This window comes from Rhyacophila brunnea, unplaced genomic scaffold (assembly GCF_057557595.1).
Source record: "Rhyacophila brunnea isolate RB1 unplaced genomic scaffold, BYU_Rbru_1.0 scaffold_18, whole genome shotgun sequence".
In the NCBI taxonomy this organism is placed as follows: Eukaryota; Metazoa; Arthropoda; class Insecta; order Trichoptera; family Rhyacophilidae; genus Rhyacophila; species Rhyacophila brunnea.
This window is the reverse complement of record NW_028232837.1, coordinates 4,450,697-4,476,536: the sequence shown is the minus strand read 5'-3', so window position 1 is coordinate 4,476,536 and position 25,840 is coordinate 4,450,697. Positions and strand designations below refer to the sequence as shown.

General features: G+C 32.7%; 1 protein-coding gene across 1 annotated transcript in view; it reads left to right on the top strand.

The window, feature by feature from the left end:
- Window positions 1-16,767, top strand: part of LOC147073139 (autophagy-related protein 16-1-like) — a 47,004-nt gene extending 30,237 nt beyond the window's left edge. The window contains exons 5-6 of the mRNA XM_085945258.1: window positions 1,631-1,739; window positions 16,666-16,767. Of these exons, the coding sequence (XP_085801384.1) occupies window positions 1,631-1,724 (94 nt within the window). The 3' untranslated portion in view covers window positions 1,725-1,739; window positions 16,666-16,767. The remainder of the gene's footprint in view (window positions 1-1,630; window positions 1,740-16,665) is intronic.
- The last annotated feature ends 9,073 nt before the right edge of the window (window positions 16,768-25,840 follow it).

Sequence of the window (25,840 nt, the reverse complement as noted above, 5' to 3'; positions counted from 1 at the left end):
CAGTGCACCTGGCATCTGTCAAAGCTTGATGAAAGCTTCGTAGAAGCTTTCCGCATATTTTGTAAGGTTTTGTTATAATAAGTGTTAGTAAACAACAGTATGTTTACATTATTTATTATTTTTTTACTTTCCCATTGGTTTCTTATTACGTTTTTTTATATATTATATAATATATAACTATTGTATATTTATTTCTGTAATTTTACCCATTTCTCATTGGTAAAATCTACGTTGGCCGATCGGCTTTCGCATACGCTAATAATGTTGTGGGTCCCAGGTTCGTATCCTTGGTCTGGCAAATACACATAATATTGTTTTTCAATTTGTATTTAGAGTCAAGAGTATGGACCTAATAAGTTGAGCAAGTGGCTAACATTCATTTCTCACAAACCTTCACTCTGTAGAGACTCATATGATCCTATTAGGATCGGACATGGTCAAAATAAATAAATAAAGAAAGTTACAAAATTCCAACATATTTTTCTGTTTCGGTTTACACACCATCGTCAAATCTGTAAAAATAAACGATTTTTCTTTGCTTACGTTTATAATATTATACTCGTACTTGAAATATTTTTCGTAATATTCTGTCTGGTAACTATTTATAACATATTACCAGTTCTCCGAAAACCTTATTAATGAAAATAACTTTTTTTTATAATATTGCACAATGGGTTGGTTTCCGTTCCCTCGGGTGTTTTGTGCCATTAGTAAAATTATTCAAATAAAAACTACATTAGGTTTAGTCTCAAAATTACATAACTGTACTGTACCGATTATAATTAGATAATACCTAGTACTTGAGTGATACAATGCGAATTCCTTAAATTTTTAGTATATATTTTTTTCCACTGTAATAAATAGTTCATGCAAAGATATGGTACTATAAAAAATGTGAAAATTATATATTTTTATTCAGTTATACCTTTTTTTTCGGGGTAAAAGTGCTTAAGTCAGTTTGGTTGCAACTGACGTAGCCGATTTTCAAACAAATCGCAGTTTTCAAAATACGCACAGAAGTTAATTGTTTTTTTTTTTTATTTCTTCAATTTCTTTTACATTATTTTTGTATAATTAAGCTTTTGATAGTGTGTAGCAATAAGTAATTTTACTTAGAGTTAAAAATGATTTTCTCAATTTTAGCTATTTCTATACATATTTATTATTTTGCTTACATTTATCAACATTTAAGATAACATTAAAATCTTAATTTCGTAAAAACACGACTTAAGAACTTTTACCCTGCGACCACAGAATTCTTAAATTTATTAAACGTAATGATTGTTTTATTAGATTTAAACAGTTTTAACTGTCCATCTTTACCATTTGATTTAACCTTCGAAATATAAGCACAATTTATCACAATTTTCAAGTATACATAAATAGTAGTTATATAATAATAAATGTAAGTTCGAGTAACTATTAAATTACATCCTTACAAACTAATACATCTACTAAGTGACGTTTCATCTTCGGAAATGTTTATTTAGCATCCAAATCATTCTGTAATATTAAAATCGTTGTCATCCTTTTCACTTCGTTTGTGTACTTTTCAGGAAACCACCCGTCCATACTGTCAGTATCTACCATCATTTTCATTTAAATTATATTATGGTATTCTTTCTTTCAGGGCTGCCGTGGCTGCTGTAGCATGGCACCCGCATGGAAGCTGTCTGGTCAGTGTTGATAGAGCCAAGAAAGCTGTCCTCTGGGGAGACATGTAATGAGGTACTTTCATAGTAAGTATTTTATTTTTACGTAAATACCAAACAGCATCATTTGTTTTATATATAATTTCAATTTAAGCCATTTTTTGCTATCTGAGTTTTTCGCCTTTAGACGTCTTCAAGTACTATGCATACTCACTAATGGCAAATGCTCACTGACACGATATATTAGGTCATGGTTTCCCAAACTATGGGTCGCGACCCACCAGTGGGTCGCGAGCGAATATTTAGTGGGCCCTCGCCACTGTATACATGAATTTAAAAAAATAGGAAGTAATAATAGTAAATAGAAGAAATACTTTGACGACTATTTTGGGGAAGAGATGAAAAAGTTTGATTCGTTGCGTTGGATTTGTAACCCATTTCAAGACGACTTACCAACTAATATGTCAACAAAAGCAAGTGAAGAACTCATTGATTTATCAGAAGATACGTCACTGAAAAATAGTTTCAATCGTAAACAGTTAACGAAATTCTGGCACTCAGTTGCAAATAATTATTCTTGCCTGTTCGATGAAGCTATGAAAGTCCTCCTCCTGTTTACTACCTCATATCTATGTGAGGTCGGGTTTTCGGCTATGGTTAACATTAAAACTAAATACCGAAATAAATTTGATATATCAAACTCACTGCGATAAAAAGTAACTAAAGTTGAAGTTGATACTAAAACTGTAATGAAGAAAAATAAGAAACAATAATACATCATTCCCATTGAAATAACTTTGTAAAAAAAACCTTACAGGTGTAGGTATTTAAGTAATAATTTTTTTTATTTAAGTTGTGTTTCTTATTTCAATAGTCTTTCATTCATATTGGTAACACTTATAAAAAATATTTTTTTTTATTTCAATTAGAACAGATAAGACAGCATTAAGTAGTTCCACGACTCGCCACTAGGGAATCTGAGCATTACCAATATTTATACCCTCTTTTCTCTAAGACAGCTAAGAGGTGGGTCCCAAGATTGGAAATTTTTGTTAGGTGGGTCGGAGCCCAGTCAACTTTGGGAACCACTGTATTAGGTAGTTAATTCTTATTTACATTTTTTTTGACCATGTCCGATCCTAAGAAGATCACTCTACGGAAAGGAGGTTTTGTATCAACATATTTTTGTTTTTTCATAAAATTGATGTTACCCACTTGCTCAACCTATTGCGTCCATTCTCTATTTCCAAACAGACGTGAAAAAACAGTATACCATCTTAAATTCTATTGGATTTAAGTTTTGTACTATTCCATTTGAGTAGTTTTTTGCGACCCTGGTTTCGCCTTTCGGCATCTTCATGCACTATGTGCACTCACCAAAAGGTAAATACACACTGATAACGAATACAATTAATTCAATCTTGTATAACAAATTAATACAATACATTAAGAAGGTAAAACTATATCACTTACCTATTAATTAAGTCAAGGATCACAATAAAAATTGAACCAACAACCTATGAATAGTTGAAATGATTGTAAAAAAACCCTTATCACTAATAATACAATCAATAGGTGTATACTTCGTCAAGACCCTAATAATAGATCATTAAATAATAATCAATAAATACCACGTTCAAGAGGTATAAAATCGTCAACACTAGTAATTTAATGAAATTGACTGATGAGGCATATCAATAATACCTATCAGTCTTTATAGAGTTTTTTTAGTTACGGTCTATTTTGGGTAAGTATATCATATAGTATATCATATAGTATATCATATTTTATCACGTTTTTCTTTGCTCGTATTCTTGTTTGTTCGGTGGTTGTTTAACCAGTACAAATCTTGCAATCGATTTTTAACCAACTTCCCGACTACCTCTAGATATTTGAAATTTTTAGAATATATCAGAACACGATGCCAATGCATTCTTTTAATATTTTTAGCCATCTTTAAGTAGAACTGAATTCATTTTCTGTTAATTCTGTCTTGTATGAAAAGTTAATTCGGAAGAAATCCGTAATTCAATCCACTATTATTAATTGCTAGGGGGGTGGTCCTAGCAACTAAATTATTAATATATACGTGTGTTACTATGGAAATCAATATGAATGTCAAAATGACATTTCAGTATTATTTCTATCAAGTAGAAATTTTTTTGATCGTTTTAGCTAGTCAAGTCAAGTTTATATGATTCCACAGAAAATTTAAAAACGTTGTATATAAAAAGTTCTTTTATCTTAATATAATAATAGTAATTATTTATGCATTAAGAGCTACTATTTGGAATATGGAACAAGTACTGTTTTGTTGATAATATTTTAAACCATTTATTTCCTAATATTTACCAATTTTCAATTAGGTTAACAATATTTTTCAATCATTTTCATTTAGCATAGAGTATACTACACTAAATTGATTTATTGTATTTAAAAAAAAAACACGTATTAAATAACTGTTGCAACATTACGTAACGAACGACAAATTTGTGAACATCAACCGACCTATACCAAATCACAATTTTTCACTGGCTTTCTCCGAGTATAAACGATTTTTTGCATCGTTTCCTTTGCGGAATTGTATTACCAGTGACTCTTTCAAGTAAATTGCACCTACCTTATATTAGTCTTATGCTTGTTTTCTCTCATTTTAAAATAAAATATTTACTAATCGTATTTTGCATTTCACTCTAATATTAACTATCCTCAGTAACTTTAATTCACAAAGTAAAATTAGTAACAGACAATAATATTAATAAGTGTGCTTGTACCATGCGATTTTTTCACTGCTCGCTGAAGCCCATAAAGCCTTGGATATTGAAGTTAATGGCCCCACCAAACCGCACCCGGTCTTAATCGGGCGCGTATGATGAGATCTTACATTTGAGTGTGAAGCTGAAGTTTAATGTCTAGAAACATCTCAAGAAGGTCGCAACACACTCAAATATGCTCTAACTGAGTTTTAAAATACTTTGAACTTAATGTGCCTATGAGGAAGAGTTGCACGGTAAACTAACAGTTTGTAATAGAAAAGCTAATATTAAACTGCCAAATATAATGTTGACCATGTCCGATCCTAATAAGATCATATGGGCCTACACAGAGTGGAGGTTTGTATTAATAGATTTTGTTTTTACGAGAAATGGATGTCAGCCACTTGCTCAACCTATTAGGTCAATACTCTGACTCATACACAAATTGAAAAACAATATGTGTACTTGCCAGACCAGGATTCGAATCTGAGACCCACGACGCTATAGGCCGACGCTTAAGCCGCGCGGCCATATCTTATCTATAAAATATCTAAAAGTAGGTATACTAATTAAATGCCATAATTTTAGATAGTTTTAGAGATGAATATTTGTTATCTATTTTCTAATATGATTTGCTTTGTGACAAAGTTTACTGTGTACTATTTATCCACTTAGGATCCACTTTTAGCCACTGGTGTATACTTTATTCAATGGCGAAGGGTCGAGATAGGCTGTTACGATCCGATATAAATAGTGCATACTAAACTTTGTCAATTATACGTATTTGTTTTCACTGAACTAATACTACAGTTCACAGATGGTGTTGGTTAGGATTTAAAATTCAATTATACCCTGCGAAAATCAAACCAATAATAGAAAATAGCAAAAAAATACTCGTCTACCTATAAAATACTTATAATTATGACATTAAATCATACATAATTTTGGATATTTTATAGATAGACGAGTATTTTTTTACTATTATCTATTATTGGCTTAAAACTGACCAACAATATGTGTAATATATATTCCTAATTCCACGAAAACAAATAAGCATAAATTAAAAAAATTGCACCATTTTGTCGGATCGCCCAAAGCCTACCAAAACTATTATGGTTTCGTTTAGGCAGGGTTTAAATGTTTTTTTTTTTAATTTTCCAACTCCATCTGTACATAGTTGTCTTAGTTCAATAAAAACAAATACGTATGATTGACAAAATAATCTTAACAGCGTACCTCCACCCTTCGCCACTGACAAGTTGTAGCCCTGAATTATCTCTACCGTTGTTCTTCCTGTCTGGCCCAAGTAAATTTCCTGCATCAAAAACAATTTTTCCAAGATTTCAACAAATACGGTACGGCACTTAATTTCCTCGTAACGGGCGTGCAGGCAGGCAGCCGGCGCATCGTCAGAATCGATCGCCAAATTTGATAATGAATAATATTATAACCGGAGTGGACCGAAACGATTCGTACCCGGCTGCCGAGACTCTGACCGGACCGGCACGAATCGGAACGCCTGCCCGCAGTCGCGTCACAGTGACCCCGAAAATTCGTCACCGTCTTCCAAATGCCTCGTGATCTTCACCAATTTTTGTTATTACTTATTATATTATTATATCCGGTATTGTATATTTTTTTTCTCCTCGTTTCGTAGATGTTAGTTTACTATTCTTATTGTTATTGGCTATTGACAATACTCGTGCCTGTATGGTTTAATTTTTAATATCGATCGCTAAATAATAAGCCTATACAACAATTTCCTAATATAATCAAAATTGTATTGAAATTTATACCTGCCTATCATGGTCTGATCTACGTATTTTCTACTTTCGGAGAATTTTTTACACAGAAATGTGTACATTGAAGCTAATGGGCCCACCAAACCACACAGTCTTAATCATCACGGGACCCTACGTTTAAATGTGAAGTGTCTTTTTTTATAACTGGGAATTTCTCAGAAGCAGTTACCAAAGACCGAGGTTGCTATGCTGCACTCAAATGTGCTTTGACTGAATTTACATGACTTTAAGTTAAGAGTACCCATGGGAGAGATTGTAATAAATAAGTAACAAAAACCAATAGTTGGCAAAATGACGCCGCAAATGTTCTAAATGCAACAAAATTGGCTCTTTTGGCGACCAGGTCCGATGATCCCAACAACTGGTCAACCAACTTGAGCAGCTCTTCCTTTTCCGGACACATTTTTGGACATTCTCAGTGGACGAGGTATGCAGTCTATATTTCTCTGCCACATGGACATGTTTAACGGGTAATAAAACCAAGCTCAAAGAGCCTGCCAGCGAAGCCACCATGTCCAGTCAAGAATTGACTGGGGTAATGATCTTTAGTCAAAGCGGTTATCTCCATTTGTCATTTAATATTTGGAATAAAACATATGTGTGGCTGCCTTTGGTGAAAGTATCCTATCTTCTCTGCCAGATCTTTAACTCCGCATAATAGAAATGCACACAGAATCCTAACCACGTTTGCCGAGACTGGCAGACTGTCAATAGTTCTACTTCTACAGTTTCCGATAAACCTCAATCCACGCCAGTGAAGTTTTATCAGCTTCTTGTAAGATGACGGAAAGTTCTAGAAACGGGTCTCACCGATGTCTCAAGAGGTCTCAGCCTGAAGTATCAGGTTGTAGCGCACTATGTTTTTAGTATTAGTTAGTCGGTTGTAGGTGGTGATCTACTCCCCTGGATCACAACTGCTATTGCCCACACTCTCCCATTAGTATTATCTATGCAAAGAACCCACTGCGTGACGGTGAGAAGAAAGAACTCTTGAGTTAAAAACGTGTCGTGTCGTACCAGTGTAACCCTAATATTCAGCGAGAAAAAAAGAAAAGCTTGTGGTGTTTCCTTCTTCTTCTTTCCTATAAATTTATGTGCAATGCAAAATGACGTGCAGACATTTTAATTTAATTATTTATTTAGACATTTAGTTTTAATAACTTTCTTTAGTTTTCACTTCACGAATGGCCAAATGCAGAGATGTCGACATTATGTTAGCCTCAACTAATACGTTTTATTAATATAACGTCGTTTGTTTTTCTTACTTCCACTAATTCACCGATTTCTACTTAACGGCCCACATGCTCAGCGTACGTCGAAATAGAGCTTTTATGCTATTTTCAAAGCATGATCCTGGACATTCCTTAAACGTTGTAGAAAGTCTATTTACATAATTTGAAGCCTTATTATCCTTTATATTGATTTTTAATATTTGATGACTGCATAAAGTATTTTTATTACATAAAATAGTATTCTTTTAAATCCCTCTTTAAATAAATATAAAAAATCTTAACACCACTTCACATGGACGTACTGAAATACGACTATATTCTAAAACATTACAGCGATTATTTTTTTTTTAATAACATTCTCGTAGATATCCACAATTCGCAGCTGTACTCTATGAAGTTCATATTTAGGGCATTGTAGTGCTATATGTACAATGTCCTCTAAAACATCACATTCATCGCAGCGCTGCAATTCGCTTCTTCCCATAACGACATCAAATCTTTTGCCCATCGTGTGCCCTGTTCTTAGCCTCAGTATTAACTTAAGCTCGTTCCTCGTCAAGGAAGACTCTACAAACCAGGGCACCTCTCGTGGTGATGGTAGAATAGACTTACTCCATTTCCCCTTTTCTAATGATGCCCTATGGTGAAAATCTATCCACATACTTTGGCACATTTTCTTTATAGCCTCATTCCAGTCCAGGTTTTCTGGTATCCAAAGACCGTCCAATCTCTTTTGATCGTATAGTCCTGAGATGTCATGTTCAACACGGTTCTTGTCGGTTTACACTTTACAAAAGCCAGCGGCGAAAATTTAAAAAAATAGCCGATATACTGGATTATTTGTTAGGTTAGGTTTTCATTCTTGAATTCATGAATTTTATCAAAATCGGCGATGAAAATAGAGGTGACCGTATACTATACGGTCGTCTCTTTCCGATAAGAAAGCTCACAGCGAACTGTGCTACGGTGAAATGTAATACGTACAATTTACATATAACCGAGAAGAAGTGTGTAAAAAGGTTTAGTGGAGAAATATGCGATACATTTAAACACGTATTGAAGTATAATTATTACGAATATGTCGATAATATGCATTATAGTTTGTCATCTAAACGAAACCCGCATTCAATATTTGTAATATTTGAGTGCATTCGGGCAGGCTTTGGTATATCTCCCATTTTATGGCCTGACTGTTTAATGTAAATTATTGTTGCATGGCAACTGGTTTCCAAATTTCTATCTTATTAATCGTGTCTGTGTTCATATACGTACAGTACACGGATACACCGGACACTTCATGTCATTAAAGATAAACGATGGCAGAGCAAACCAAGATTCTTTTTCTTTTCTAAAACTCTTTCTTTATGCACTAAGGTGCATGGTTGCTACATCAGATCCGTGCAGCATCGCTTCGGGACAAGGAAGTGTGGCACTAAAATCTTTTCATTCTGACACGTTTATAGCGCCATGGAAGACGGCCGTGCACAAACCGCGCCTGTATATACATGGCGGGTGGAGATGGGGAAACTCAAATCATTGCTGTTCGGAATATTTTTCTCCATCCGTACGTATTCAAATTTTGGTAGTGAAAAAGCAAAAGCAAGCAAGTCACTTTTTAGCATGTCCCACTATTGTTACCCAGTAGTTATGCAATAATACACACTCGCGTCGTCTTATTTCAAGGCGCATTACGCGCCATAATGCATTACGTTGATATCAATTGGACACCCTTCGTAATGTAATTTATCGTCTCAATGGAGTGTACCGTTTTACCGTCGGCCATTTTTACCACTCGCTGCCCGCTTTTTTTCTTTCAATTTACTGTCGCACAGCGGCCATGTTGGAGTGGATTCCAAACTTTATTTCATTCCACACAAAGGTGTTTAAAAAAACCTTTTCTATCTTCTATATTTAGTATATTATGAAAGTGAATCTGAAGAAAGGTTTCGAGCTGAAAAAATATTAGAAAGTCTTTTTTTATATTCATATACTTACCTACCTATGTTAAACATAACATTTGATCTGCATGTCAACTAAATTTTAAAATGTGGCACCTATTTTTTTTCAGGTCACACTATAGATCTACCATCGTAAGTTGGCGGCCGGTTGAATTTGAAACTAAAATTGTCTATCGAGGATAAATTTGTTACAAATGCCATTTAATTTTACAACATGTTTGGATTGCATAATATTTGTACAGAAATCTACTACCAATAAAAAATTATAAATTACCATTTTTTTGTTAGTTATGGTAATATTCTCAATGTCATACTAGCGCCCTCCCTGAAACGCCAATTTATGATGGTAGATCTATAGTATCAAAAGTATCGAGGGGTTATCGAAGATGCTGATGTAGCCCCGATGTTAAGATTATCTTATTTAGAAAGTTGCGTTGAGTGTGCGTGATAATTTCGGGTAGTGAGGAATAATACACAGTGGTGGTATTTTCTTGGTTTTATATCGTAGATAATATACAGTTTGGATAAACACGGCACTAATAAAGGACTATCACATTGGTTTTATGTTGAATTGGAAGGTTTACATTATAATTTGAATTTAGGTTGAATGTTACGTGGAGTTGCGCGCGTATATTGACTACATCACTACACTGTTGAAAGGCCAAAATGCAACTGTTTTATGGACTGTCATTTCCTGTTCGTATTATTGTCTATGCTATATAAATGAGCATAGACAATAATATGTCAGTTGTAGAGTTGAGTGGATAGTGGAATATATCAACACCCGAAGCAGTTTGGTTGAACATAGTTATCGCCCTCCCAACTGGTATTACCTGTAGCAGGTTGGTTCTGCACCTCGGGAGAAAAAACAACTGATGCTCTCTATTTCTAAGATAGTTATCAGGGCAATGGCAACGTATTGGCAATTTAATGGAGTTAACAATTGAGATATATCAATCATATCAGTCTTTTAAAAGTTATATTAGTTAAACAAATATTCTGACATGCTACTTTTTATTATTCTTTTTAATAATACAATACTTAAATCCGTTAGAATTTACATTCAAATTCCATCAAGTATCCTCGGTCGATAGTTTTAATATGGTACCTACTGTTACACTCCCAAATGGTCCCCATTTGGGGAGGTCTCTGTGGATCTGGAGAGCCCGAATCGGTATCAAGCCGACAAATAGTAAGGGTTGGTTGCAAAAATAAATAAATAATAAAACTGACAATGCTGTAATATGTAATTTAACAAGAATGGCAACACAGCATTTTGCGCATTGCTTTCTGCGCCGGATCTTGGCGCGCATGCGCAGAAGAGGGAAGAAGGATTTTGACAGTAAAATTATAAACACCTCTATTTCGATCTCCGCAAAAGATTGATATTATATAAAATGTAGCCCTAAATGTTCACGTAATAAACCTCACCGTTTCTGACCACAATTCCGGCGTGTTATTTGTTCACCTCCAAGTCCCGAATCCAGACGAAAAACCTTGAAAAAAGTAAAAGTGACAGAATCTTTTCACTTTCGTAAATGGAGGGGGACGACACTACTTATATTAATAAAGCATTTCTTATATTCAAATGAATAATTCACAAGATTTTGAGAATGTAACATTCTGTATATTGAATATACATAACTTGAAAACACCTCTGATATATACCCACTAGAAAAATTGTATTTTAAAAAAATACGCCAATCCGTGCATTAACCGATTATGCTACGAGCCTCCTATCTAATGACGACAATTTAAACTAGTAGGTCATACATGAAATGCTTATCAAATTACCTTATTGATATATTCAGATTCTATCATTTTTCTAGTGGGTATATATCTGAGTAGTATGAAAGTACTTCTTATATGTTTTTAACATTTTTTTAACAAATAAATTTTAAGCATCACTGCTTTTCTCGGCGATACCATAACGCAAACGAAAGACGTTTTGTATTGCACGAACCTTTTCTTTCGTTTTTTTCTTAATTCTCTTCATTTCGTGATAGCTGTTTATATTTTTGTATAAACGCTCCTAAGTGGCCCGTAATTTTATTTTATTATTTGCGTAACGAATATGCAAAATTGCTCCGGCGAAAAATAATTCCGGTACCACTTATTATAATGTTATTAATGTAACTTCACGGTGGATTTTTGCATTTAAATTTTAACGCTCGCGGTCCACTTGGAAGACATCTTTAAATATTTCAATTAAAATATCGTTTCATGAATGTCTAAAATATGATGCGTGTATTTGATTTCGCACAGAATAAGACACAACGGTGCATGTATTTTTGTTTTCAAATTAATATACCTATAATATTATGGGTCAAGTCCATCAAAATGGATCCTGAGATATTTGGACGTAAAGTTAAAACTCTTTTTGTAAAAATCAAGAATGTTTTCACTGTAATATACTTACCATATATTGATAGTACATAAATAGTCGAAACATAAAGTATATTCAGGCTTTATGAATATTAGCAAATACCTCTGTATACTGCTGAAGGAACTGTCAAAATGGACATGATTCACGTTCAATTTGATGTTTTATCAATACTAGTATTGCCATTTCTGCGAAAAATTGTAGAGCTACGATTGTGATATTAACACACAATATATAAATCTGTTTTATCTACCAATTGATACAAAATATCGAATTTTATGAAAATTGGACTTGAAGAGAATCCAATCCCGAGCCAACATTCTGATCCCGGGATTTCGGGATTACAATTTGACAATCCCGGGATCCCGGGATTGGCATTTTTTTCCATTGTTAATATAAAAATTTTATATTTACAAATAACATTGATAAAATCGGTTAAAAATAAATCTAGTATAATTTATACTATTTAAGACATTTATTGTTAATATTGTATACGTTCAATCTTGGAAATACACAAGTTTAATGGAGTAAATAATATTGTAATATAAATAATAATGTGAATTTAATATGAGATTGCTGTTTCTGATAGTAAAGACATAATGAATGGATTAGCGAGATTTAAAATAGTAAAGCAAATAATCATGGCGTACTTATGGCCTTTCCGCTTCATAAATCTAATTAGTCAGCCAAATATGAAACTGCCGTAAAACGTATGATATCATGGTGGAATTACTTTGTGAAAAGTGCGAAGTATTGTTTTTTTCCAATCTTTCTCATTTTAATAATTTATGTGAAAAAATAAAATGAATCGGCAACCTACACATGGCTACACATAAATCAAACTTCATTCAAACTCAGTTTATTTCTAATGTAGTTATTTTTAATAAAAGTATTTTTTCTGTTATATTTTCGCTTTTATTTTATTTTCCATGAAAATTGATAAAAAAATCAATCCCGAAATCCCGGGATTATGTTTATCAATCCCGGGATTCATAGGTAACGAAAATAGCTCGGGATCCTGGAATCCCGGGATTCGGTATCCCGGGATTGGAATCCCTAATCATGACATAATTATTGTGAATTGTTATGGGGACCGTAAATTTCGTAAAATATCCGTAACATGATAATTTATTGCAAGTGCAAGTACGTTATAACTAAAATTTTGAGAGATCCCGACAACGGTTATTAATTTAAGGGAATACTATAATTTAAAATACAAAAGTCGACTCCCAAAATTAACGCAATTTGTTAAGCGCTTCAAAATAAATGTAAACATCATTAGTTAATTTCACTGTAGTTAGATAGAACGCACGCAGCTTAATTAGTAGATCACATTGGCGCGAACCCAGTAAACATATTAGTTAAAAAAAAAAAACTAGTAGTTATATAATTATCTGATGTGTTTTTAAATTGTCCATGATTATTAATGATGAACTATTAATGATTTTTTTATGGGGTAGGGGTATACACCCACCGTTGCCTAACGGTAACTTTTATAATGTCGTGGGTCCCGGATTCGAATCTCTGCTCTGTCAAATATACATTGTTTTTTATTACGTCTATTGGGACCCAGAGTGTTGAGCTAGTAGGTTGAGTAAATGGCTAATTAAAAACAAAATGTTTTCCCCGTATGATCATTTTACAATCGAACCTGGTTAAGTAGTGAGTAATTCAAAACTAGTCGGTACCATTAGCTTCTGCTTCTCACCCCTCTTATTACTTACAGCGCCACGTCGCTTCAACCACGGATATCTAAATATTCTCGGAATTTTTTTCATTTACCAGGCACTCCCAATGACATATTAAATGGACGACTCACTTCATACCCGGCGCGCACGAGAAATTTTCCATGAAAGTCATTCACAGATGTATAGGTAGATGTCACGTGACCATTGACGTATCCGTTTCCATTATGCGATACAAGCTTCGAGAATTTATAGTAATATAACCTTTATTGTAATGGCGTATTAGTGTCATGACTCATTGCGTTAGAAACAGATTCTCGGTTACTTACGACTTCTCGGAGATTAGACGCAAGCGAGCCCAGCGAATCACAGGCGACTGACTGTCCAATGGTTCCTGTCATTCAATTGAATTGAATAAACATTCATCAATATCTTAAAATGGCATTTTATAAATAATAAATAATACTAACACATGCAAAGTGATATCCCATCTTTCTTGGAGTGTTTAGTAGATTTTTTTACAATTTTTAACTAGGCACATTGGCATTTTGTAACATAATAATAACAGTGGAGTCGAAACCTGACAGTCAGAAATTTTGTATGGGCAGACCCAGCGGTGTCGCCAGACCGCTTGCAAGCAGAATGTTCATTTGAGCGTAGGATACCGATATTAAAATATGAATTTCGCCATCGTGTCGTGTCGTGTCGTGTCGTGTCGTGTCGGCACAAAGTGGGTGTCATTTTATTTTTTAGATGCTTCGTCCATATTAATGTCATTGGGCACTCCATACTTCGATTCTAGTGTAAATGTCTGGCCATCAGTTATTATCACTTCCGGGATGCTCACCTAAGAGTTGTCATCGAGCACACGTGGCTTAATGATCCTTATTATTAGGACACACAGTGTCCATGTGTACCACCTGCATCTTGTATTTTAGAAAAACTGCAGGGAAATTTCACCACGGTGCGACGAAACTATATATAAATAATTATTAGATAAAAAGAACTTTTTATATACAACGTTTTTAAATTTTCTGTTGAATTATTATGCTCAATATGCTTGTACTTGATATGAAGTAAATAAAAAACAAACAAACAAACAAACAAACAAATATAGAATACTGAAATGTCATTTTGACATTTCATTTTGATTTCTATAGTAACGCACGTATATATTAATAATTTAGTTGCTAGAACCACCCTCTTAGCAACCAATAATAGTTTCCTTTACTTTTTACGGAATTTTCTGAAATAACTTTCCATACAAAACAGAATTAACTGAAAATGAATTCAATTCTGCTTAAAGATGGCTAAAAGTATTAAAATAATGCATTGGCATCGTGTTCTGATATATTCTAAAAGTTTCAAATGCCTAGCTAGTCGGGAAGTTAGTTAAAAATCGATTGCAAGAATTTGTACTGGACAAACAAGAATACGAACTAAGAAAAACGTGGTAAAATGAGGCAAGAATTACCTCTAATTAATATACAAACGTTTTCCAGATAAATGTAGACCTATTTACTGTATTTAAATATTTATATTATATTTTTTAATAATTATTTTATCAATTATCAATCAACTATAATTAAAAAGCTCTACAATCATTATCAATTGTTTTCCATTATTTTGTATAGTTTTTCAATATCTTTTGATAGACAATGATAAAAATAAAAACAAGCTATGTTAAACTATTTTATAGAAATAGTCGTAAAGTCTAATGCCGTTTGATGTTAACTTAATAACATTATAAATATTTCAATTTGACATTTTTTTCTAAGAATGAACGGCTTTTCGATCATCGGTTTCATTAAAGGTTACATTTCGTTTATTTTTGCCCATTCCATTTTTTTTTCATCACTTTCAGCAATCAAAATAATTTACTACGTATAGTTTTTGTTTTATTTCTTCATATCATATTATATTTTACAATTATTCAATTATTTTGGACCACCGTGGGTTCGGTGCATAGGTATATTGAAAAACTAGCAATAAAAATGTATTTTATTGTTTTAGCATTGGTTGTTTTTCGAGCGGTATAAACGATTCGTTTAACACGTTTTGCCAGATTTTCTAGAAATATGTCGGATTCAATTAATGAAATAATTGCAATTTCATAAAAAGACATCTTTAATTCCGTTAGTATTAAATTGTCTCACGACTTTGTTAAAAGATAAATTAATTTATCTCAATGTCACTGATCACAGAAGCTGTCTATATCTCATTATATGTATATACTTTTGCACATTTTATGTGCAAAAAATAAGGATAACTCGTAAACTAACGTTTTATATGCAACTCGACTTATAATACAAATTGGTCGTATGTAGAGATATACTTCAATAATGCTGTTCGTTGTTATTTTTGAAATTATACTTCTTTTGGCGCGTTTGGAAAATCAAATCAGAGTGTATTTTTGGCGTGTGACATGTAACACAATTTATTTTTTTCACACGAAAAAAAATGCACTCGATTGGATTCGAACCACTGATTGGTCGGTTATCAGCCGAACGCACTACCTTTACGCCACAGTATGGTACTGCAATCGTGACGATTATTCAGTGTAATATTATAGCTTAAAATTGTTCCGTTGCCTAGGCAGCGAATATATTATCGTCGGCCATTTGCAATTCCTTAAACGTAAACAAACGATTAAACGTCAGAGTGACAGTTGGTACTTTAAAAATAAAAACAACGAGAAACCATTATATAATTTAGTAATATAAGTTAAAGTGTATAGAAATAAACCATCGGCGTTCCAATAAGCGGTCCTTTTTCTTGAGTGTGTAATTTAACAAGATAATTAAGAGCTAGTCAAAGAATCTAGTTTATCACAAGTTCTGTTTTCGTTTTGTTACGCCAAAGAAGTATAACTTCTAACGCGCGTACATAAGTACACACACCGATTTTTTTATCATGTCCAGTATACACCAACGATGGCCGCGCGTCTTAAGCGTCGGCCTATAGCGTCGTGGGTCCCAGGTTCGAATCCTGGTTCTGACAAGTACAAATATTGTTTTCCAATTTGTGCATGAGTCAGAGTATGGACCTAATAGGTTGAGCAAGTGGCTGACATATATTTTTCGTTTGACAAACCTCCACTCTGTGGAGACCCATAATTATCTTATTAGGATCGGACATGGTCGGATCCAATATTTTGTTCCCTTGAAAATTTGTTTAACAGACTTTTCATTTTTCAGATTCATCGTCTCCGCAGTGCAGGATCCCAGGGTTGGTCGACCAGCGTCTCTTGGCGTGACGTCGAAAATAACATCACACAATGAACAAGTCATATTTTTAATACAAATAACAAAGTCACATTCGTTCGTAAGGATTGAACTGATATATTGAAGCGATTTTTATGTAGATGATTGATGAACAAATTATTACTCTAAATGTTTACTATCCTCTCGCCTATATGTACTGAATGTGTGCTATATTTTTATACTCAAATTATTTAATATTTTTTAGTATAATTCAAATATTGTAATATTATTCATGTGATAAAATAAATATGCGTAGTTAAGCTGAAGATAATTTTCTTTTCCTTTAAGTAGTTCGTACATCAAATCTGTACTGCATTATCATAATCAAAATATAAGGGACAAAATATAGAAAGAAGTTAATTAAAATAATATATATACATACAGTTATTTCTGAAAGCTGGTCTCGCATAGTCATAAAAGATAACTACACGATTTTTACATAACTGTGTGCGACCTAATTTATAATTATTCACATTAGGTCAGCCGCCCATTACAACGGCTTGACGAAATCATAAATCGCAGGAAGTATCAGTCTAACTGAATATTTCTGCGACGGGTCGAACATGGGAAATATTTGCGAAGCTATACAAAGTCGTCCAGTAATATCTCCATGTCCGAACAGATAGGTTACAATTGATTGTATATATATATTTTAATTCACATATATATATATACATTACCTGTAACCGGAGATTAATTAAATCTTCCGCTTCCATTATTTATACTTTCGATTTCTCTATATCTCACAGGATTATGGAAAATATTAGAATTCTTAAGTTAATACTGGTTAGACGTATATGCTATCTACTAAACGTCGCGCTGAAGACTTTTAGCAATTACTTAACATGTATTATATAGGTATCAGTGGCGAAGGGTGGGGGTAGGCTGCTAAGATTCGGCATAAACAGTGCCCACTAAACTTTGACAGTCATACTTATTTGTTTTATTTGAACAAATAATCCAATTTGCATATGGTGATGGTTAGTTTTTTTTTTTAATTTAACTAAGCCCTGCCTAAACCAAATCATAATAGCTTAGGTATGCTATGGGTGATCCTATAAACCTGTGCACACTTTTTATGTCATACTTATTTGTTTTCGTTAAATTAAGAATACATATTACAGATAATGTTGGTTAGTTTTTTTTAAATTCACTAAGTAAGCCCTGTCTAAAACAAACCATAATCGAGAAAAAGTATTCTTATATTTATAAAATATCTAAAATGTGTACTTATAGTTTAATATTTCGATATTTTGAGAATACACAAATATTGTTTTACTATTATCTACCAGGGCTTGGATTAGGCAGTGTTTAATTGAATTTTAATAACTAACAAACATTATCTACACATTGTACTATTACTTAAATGAAAAAAATACGTTTTACTGGCATAGTTTAGTGTGCACTAGTTATGTCGGATATTAACAGCCTACTTCCACCCTTCGCCACTGATATGTATGTAATGTTAAACTCATCGAGCATAACTATTTCTTGAGTACGTCGATATAGTCTATTTACATTATAATATAGAACAGATCCTTTATTTGTTAGTTTCATAATATACTAATAATTATACCGTTCCACCAATCTGAACTAAATTTTTCACAGTTACCATTAGGACACTTAGAATATAACTAGTTAGGTTACATGACATTTCGATATCCACCTTTGTCCTCAGATTTTATTCCATTGACACACTAAACAGTTATCTAAAATCGACGAAATATCTAAAGTTGTCATATAAGGATCGGATAAAGCTCATTTGAACCTCTCTACTATAGAGATATAATACGACAAACCCATTGGACCACAACTTTTTACCGATTTTGAATTCTGAAACGCGCCATTAACCAATAAGTCTCACAGTGAAATAATTCACTAAAGTACAATCAAATTAATTAACTTCCATATTATATTATGATATCTGCAAAAAGCTGGGTATTTCTACACTATTTTTTTGTGTTTTGTCCCTTATACTTTCATTATAATATAATTACTATGTCATATATACCAGTGAAGCGAACTATAATTATATGTGTATGGATATTCGGTGTTTGAACTATACTAGGGCCTCGAGTTGCGTCGTATATGCGTTCCTCGAGAAGGCGACTCATCTAGAAACGACCCGACTCGTATTTCCACTTTGGATACATTGAAATATTAATGAAAAAATAAGTTCTTTGCTGATTAGGAATCATAAAATAATGTTTATTGCAATAATAATTAAGTAAAAAAAATATCAACTTAAATATGTAACCCCCGAAAAAAATGGATTAAATTTTCAATATATCGAGGGAAATCCCCGAAAATTTTAAGTTAAACCATTTTTAGTTGCGTCGTAAAACGGCGCAATTCGAGTGCAAACTATTTTAGCGACCCAATTCGAAAACGACGTAAGTTGAAACGACGCAACTCGAGGCCATAGTGTATTATGAAATTGTTAATATTTTTTCCTAGGATAGGAAAAATTATGTTTATTTCAATAATATAATAATATGTAATTCGACAAAATGTTTATTAATAGGTTTTATGTGGTGCGGAATCAATAGAAATAGTTATTACGTTATTTTTGTACAGGTTTTAAATCTAAGTCGTAGTTATATCAGTTTCTTTCAAAAAATACTCTAACTCTTTTAAGCATTAGACTTAAACCCTACCCTATCATATTGTATCTCTGTGTCTACACTTTGTTATAATGGAAGAATCAATATGCACTAATAAAGTCGTAATTATAACCACCCTGTGCAATTTTAATTGGGTTTAATTATTGATTGAAAACGTCACAATCGATACTATGTACCAGTGGCGAAGTGTGGAGTTAGGCTGTTAAGATCCGCCATAAATAGTGCACATTAAACTTTGTTAGTCATACGTATTTGTTTTTCTTGAACTACGACTAAAATTTTATTTTCAGATGATATTGGTTAGTTTTTAAAATTCAATTAAACCCTTCGAAAATCAAACCTTAATAGATAATAGTCAAAAATACTCGTCTATCTATAAAATATCTAAAATGATGCCATTAAATCATACATAATTTTGGATATTTTATAGATAGAATAATATTTTTTATCTGTTATAAGTTAAGCTTAGGCATGGCTTATTATTGATTATGAAAAACTAATCAACACCATCTGTAAATTGTAGTCTTAGTTCAATAAAAATAAATACGTTTGACTGTCACAGTTTTATGTGCACTATTTATAGCGGATCTTAACAGCATACCTCCCTCCACCCTTCGCCACTGGCACCTATAAAGTCATAAATATAACCACACTTCGCAATTTTAATTGGGTTTAATTGATTGAAAACATCACAATTGATGATATGTACATTTTGTAATAAAAACAATTTAATGTATTTTATCCAGCCATCTATATGTATAAAAACAATGCTTTATTTTATTAATTTCTAGAAAGATAAATTAATAGTTCTGTGTAATTGAAAATATGCCAAATTATTACTCGATGATGTTTTAACTTTTACTTACTAATATAAATGTTTGATAATCATATAGCTATAAAAGAAACGATGAATATTTTTGTCTTTTTGAAAACCTTAAAATGGTTTTGTATTTTTAACATATATGTCGTCTACTCAACAAATTATAAAATACATTTTATGTGTCTACATTACTGTTAACTTTGGGCCAGTATTACGGCGTGCCATGTTCATATTTCTTATGTTATAATTTTATTTTTATGTAGAGGATAGTTTCACTAACTTTTTTGGCTTACCCTCCCTCTGCTCATTTCCAAATATATTTTTTTCAGCACCCTTCCTCGGGAATATTCCATATATATGATAACACTGATAAAAAAATGTTTGTAGAACACGCAAGGTAAACAGTGAAACATTCGAATCCGATCGATTTTTTTTGTACAGGTATTTCATTTAGTCATTGATAATTCACTTGATGTGGTATGTCTCTAAAACCACCTTTTGAGAGTCCCACCCTAGGTGCCCAGGAATAGGTAACATACCCAAAGTAGTATTAGTAAGCGTCGCAAGACATGGCGATGTGCACCCCGAAAAAACCGCCCGGACATTGCCGCTAAACCAAATGCGCCCGTACCAATGCTCGTCAATACCGCCAGGACAAATCCACTTAGACAAAACCGTCCGCAAAAAATACAAAAATTTATAAAACAAGGGCTTTTTTGGTTTTTCGAATTGCGTATCGATAGAAATTGACATACCTACTTATCAGTGTAATTTGAGATTTAATCTGTTGCAGCTGTTAGTAGAGTCAGCATTTCAACACTTAGTTAATGTCTTTGTATGGTAGTATTTTCTAATTTAAATTATGTAAGAAGATTAGCACACAATATTGAAATTTAATTAAAAATAATTTATATTTTTTTATATTTTTATTCGAATTTTTTTTTATTCGTGTGGGTATCTAAAATATATTTTTTTGTAAAATTAAAAATTGTCTCAATTATAAATTGTTTTGTCGGGACCCCATGGCGATGGTGCAGCAAAGATATATAGTAAAATAGTGTATCAATCGCATACTGATAAACGTACTAATACATGTCATAAAGTTTATGCTCAGTCGGTGCTTCCTAAACTCATGGGTCGTGGTCCCCTGAGGGATTTATTACGTAAAAACATCCCTCTTATTAAATTGTTGTTATAGATTTCACTAGCAGTTTTTACTTCCCAATTGACCGTTTACCTTATTTTTACTGGGATATCGAACTATTTAATTACTATAATGAAATACCTATACTATTTGGTTGCGATGTTTATTGGATCTAAATTTATTATATTCGATTTCTTATTTATTCGAATTATCTTTTTTCAATATTTTTGTCTGAATTCTCAATATGAAAATTTCATGTTATGTAGGTAATATTCGTTTAAGGTGCCTTGTTGCGAAAGAATGTTTGCTAAATTATTCATAGTAATTATAAATTTTTGATATAATTTTGTACATATTTAAAATATTTACGTCTATATACCTAAAAGTTATTTTAATCGTGCAAATGCAATGAAACTGGTTTTAAAAACTTCTCTATGTATATTACAATTTTAATACTGCCATGAATTTATCAATTTATTTCTCATACTATTTAATTTATAATTATATATTATATATTCTTGCCAATTTTTTCCAGTGATTATACATTGAATTACAAATAATAATATAATATATAGATGATAGATGCTCGTCCAATTTTGTAATAGAAAAATATTGTGGTTTTTATTGTCTCTATAATCATATTGGAGATTGTACCTACCAATACTTGCTGTTGTAAATTATTATAATACATAATGAATAATTACTCGATTTCGCTTTTGCGTTTAACGCATTCCACCGACGCATGCGTTATACATGGTGTGGGGTTTCGCGTGTGCGCACTGCGCAGGTCGTATGGTTGAATGCTAGTCTCATATACAGACTCATATTATGCAATCTTATATACAAACATAGAGTGAGCTAGACACGTGCCGTTAGCACACATAATGAACAATATTTAATACATTATCCTACAAGCCCACTTGTATCCAAGTCAATTTAACGTGTTTTGCGAATAATGGACTTGAACCAGGGCTCGATACGGCCGAAAGTACACTGGAACCCAGCTCCGGTTCGTTAAATCCCTGAGATTATCAATCTGTCTTATGGAAAATTTATTTGTCACCATCTCAGCTAGCTAGGTCAATTTGTATAAAATATTCATAAAATTAGATAGGTACTTATAATTTAATATATTAATGAGGCTGGGATAATTTACGTCAGTTGATTTGCTACCCAAACAACTCTTGTTGTTACTTAGGAGCTCATTATATCCGATCCCCAGTAGAGTTTCAAATGTTGGATTTTGTAAACAAACATGTTTTAAAAACAATATGTCATCATTCAAACGTTTTTTGAGTTTCGTTCACAATTTTTCTTTTTGAGTATACAATGCTACGTCTATCTTCGGGTTTTTTTCTAGTTTCTTAGATCTCGTAAAAATCCAATTACGGACAAATACTCAACTTAATGTTAATGGTTTAACATCACTTACAAAACAAATGGCTTACTGACAATGTCGTGCTTGCCATGCTATGTTCCTGCCAGTGTGAATCGGTATTATCATTACGTTACGCTTCTGGTACATTGGACGTCTGTTTATACACTTTTAAACTTGCATCGATTGCGCACGTTAAACGCACTAGCGAAACTTTGACTTTTAACGTTGAATATGTTGTCCATGTCTTATTTATATTATTACTGCGTGTTATTCTATACATTTTAAAGTGATTTATTTAATAATATAATATGTATGATACAATCTGATCTAATAACACTGTGTCTTTTTTGACCTAATTAATTATGTTATTTGTTTACTGTTTGTTTTATTTTTATTTTTATGGACCTATGTTTTTCGTGCCATCCTGTTTTATCTCTCATCTTGAAGTGCTATATTTTCAAAAGAGTATTTTTGTTCATCAATTTGTATATTTTAATATGAAACTAAATTGTACCATAACATTAAATGTATTTGAATTATTGGTCATTTTGGACATTTTGTACACAGATATTGTATTCAAGTAATATAACTATTATAAGCAATCATAATATCGTGGTTTCATTTTCTTTAAAACCCTGAGATATCACAAACCTTTTGAATAAAGAAAAGATTCACAAAATGTAAATACGTTATTATTATTTTTTTAGTTCTAAAGATCTTGAATGAATCTGATACTAGAGACATCTAGTGTCGGAATAACGACACGTGCAAGTAAATATAATTTGCTTGAAAATGGTAAGTACACAACATTTTTCTATCCATGTCCGATCCTAACTAGATCATAGGACCATTGGCCTCCACAGAGTTGAGGTTTGTATTAACAGATTTTATTTTTACGAGAAATGGATGTCAGCCACTTGCTTAATCTATTAGGTCCATACTGACACATACAAAAATTGAAAAACAATAGGTGTACCTACTTGCCAGACTCAGGATTCGAACCTGAGAGCCAAGATGCTATAAGCCGACGCTTAAGCCGCGCGGCCATCATGCAACAATATTATGATACCTATATGAAATACAAGATCCTATTAATTCAACAACAACAAAAAGTAATTTACCACTTTGATTCTAAACGGAACGGAGTGGAGGTGCAAAAACACACATTGGAAAACAACATGTACATTTACAAGACCTGGGATTCGAACCCGAGATCCACTACTACTATAAGCCGACACGTTACCGCTCGACTATCGCGCGCACCACTTTCTACAAAGTTAATATGAACTTATCAACCATTTTCAATACAGGCATATTTTTTTTATATAGAGGATAGCCTAATATAGTGATTAGATTCGGTGAATATAGATCTCTCCATATGGTGTATGTAGGCACTCAGCACTCAGTATCCTCCGGTGGAAACTCACGGAGATGCTGCGTATAACCGATTTGAGAGGGAGAGAGCTTGGGATATAGATTCTGGATAACGATGGATGTACAGTCGCCCATTGAATTTATGTAAGTACCGTTTACGCAACCCTTACAGAAAGAAAAATATTCACGAGACACTTTTTGAAAAAAATAAAACAATGTGAAAAATTACAATATAAATAAACTGCCCATGATGGCTATGCGGCTAACGGTTACATATAAATTGTACGTAAAACATATCACCGTGGCATAGTTGGCCGTGAGCTTCATTATCGGAAAGAGATGACTGTATACTATTATTAGATTCAATATGAACATTAATTGAATTTTCATAGCTGATTTTGGCAAAATTCAAGAATGTAAACCTAACCTTACCTAACAAATAATCCATTATATCAGCTATTTTCAAAAATTGTTTACTGCTGGCTTCCTGTAAAGTGTAAGCCGATATTATTAAGACATGAATTTTATGTCAGTACTATACGACCTAAAGAAGTTGGACGGTCTTTAATATACGAGCATAATATATTTTCGATACAACATTTCACGGTGAAGTGTGATACGGCGAACTGCATACGTTTCCGGACACGGCGGCTAACGTGTCTCCCTACAATGCCAAGGGTCCCGGGTCTGGAAAAAAAAAATCACATGTTGTTTTTCAATGTGTGTTTGAACCCAGAGTATTGATCCATTAGATTACATATGCAAGTGGATACAATTCTGGTGAATAATAAGATCTGTACAAACAACGTCCACTCTGTGGAGTACATAATATCATATTATGATCTTAGGTTCATAAATGGTCACAAAAAAAAACATTTTCTTCGGTAATGTACACCCGTTAGCTGGAAGATATTATGGAGACAGTACCTGCAAGAATCGAATCTCTGTCGCTCGCCAGTCTTCAAATTAATAGTCAATGAAAACATCACATTTATCAAAAATATTTTTACAATGTATCCGGTGAAGAATTGTCGCCGAAAAGATTTGTACATAAATAATTGTGGGCGAAGAATATTCCGGACACCGTGAAAATGATCTCACAATGTCGTGCCAGTATAATTATGTCCCATCTCCATGTTGGACAAAAATGTCATCAAACACTTTGTTTTTTAGGCGAATCATAATCACAATCGGTCACAGTTAAAATCTGGTTATTGATATTGTACCGATATCAATCAAGTTCGTGCCATTTTGTGACAAACGATAATCTGTAGAAATTTGTCAGTTATTAGCATCTGTCGTGATTTATTTCTTTAGTAAATATTTTACGGTTTTTTACAGGGTCTCATCCAGTTGTATATTTTTTTTTACAACATACGTACCTCTTAGTAATAGGTTCCTAATAGTTCTTATAGTAATAGTAATAGTATTAATAGGTTCCTAATAGTTTCAAGATGAATTGTATTACAATTTAATGGAACTCGTGGAAGAACGCTTGCTTTCTAAAAAATACTCGTAAATGAATTGTCAAAATAAGCAAAAGCTAGCACATAATAATAATATATTCAAAAGACAATTTAGTTACATCAATAAATTTTAAATACCTACCAGTCATAATATTTGAGAATTTATTAATATTATATAAAACAAATCATTTTCAATGAAAACTTTCATCAATATTATTTAAACATCTCTCTCCGTTCCCCCACACGGAAAAAAAGAAGTTACTTAATTTTTTAATTCTATTTAACAAGTATTGATTCTGTTAA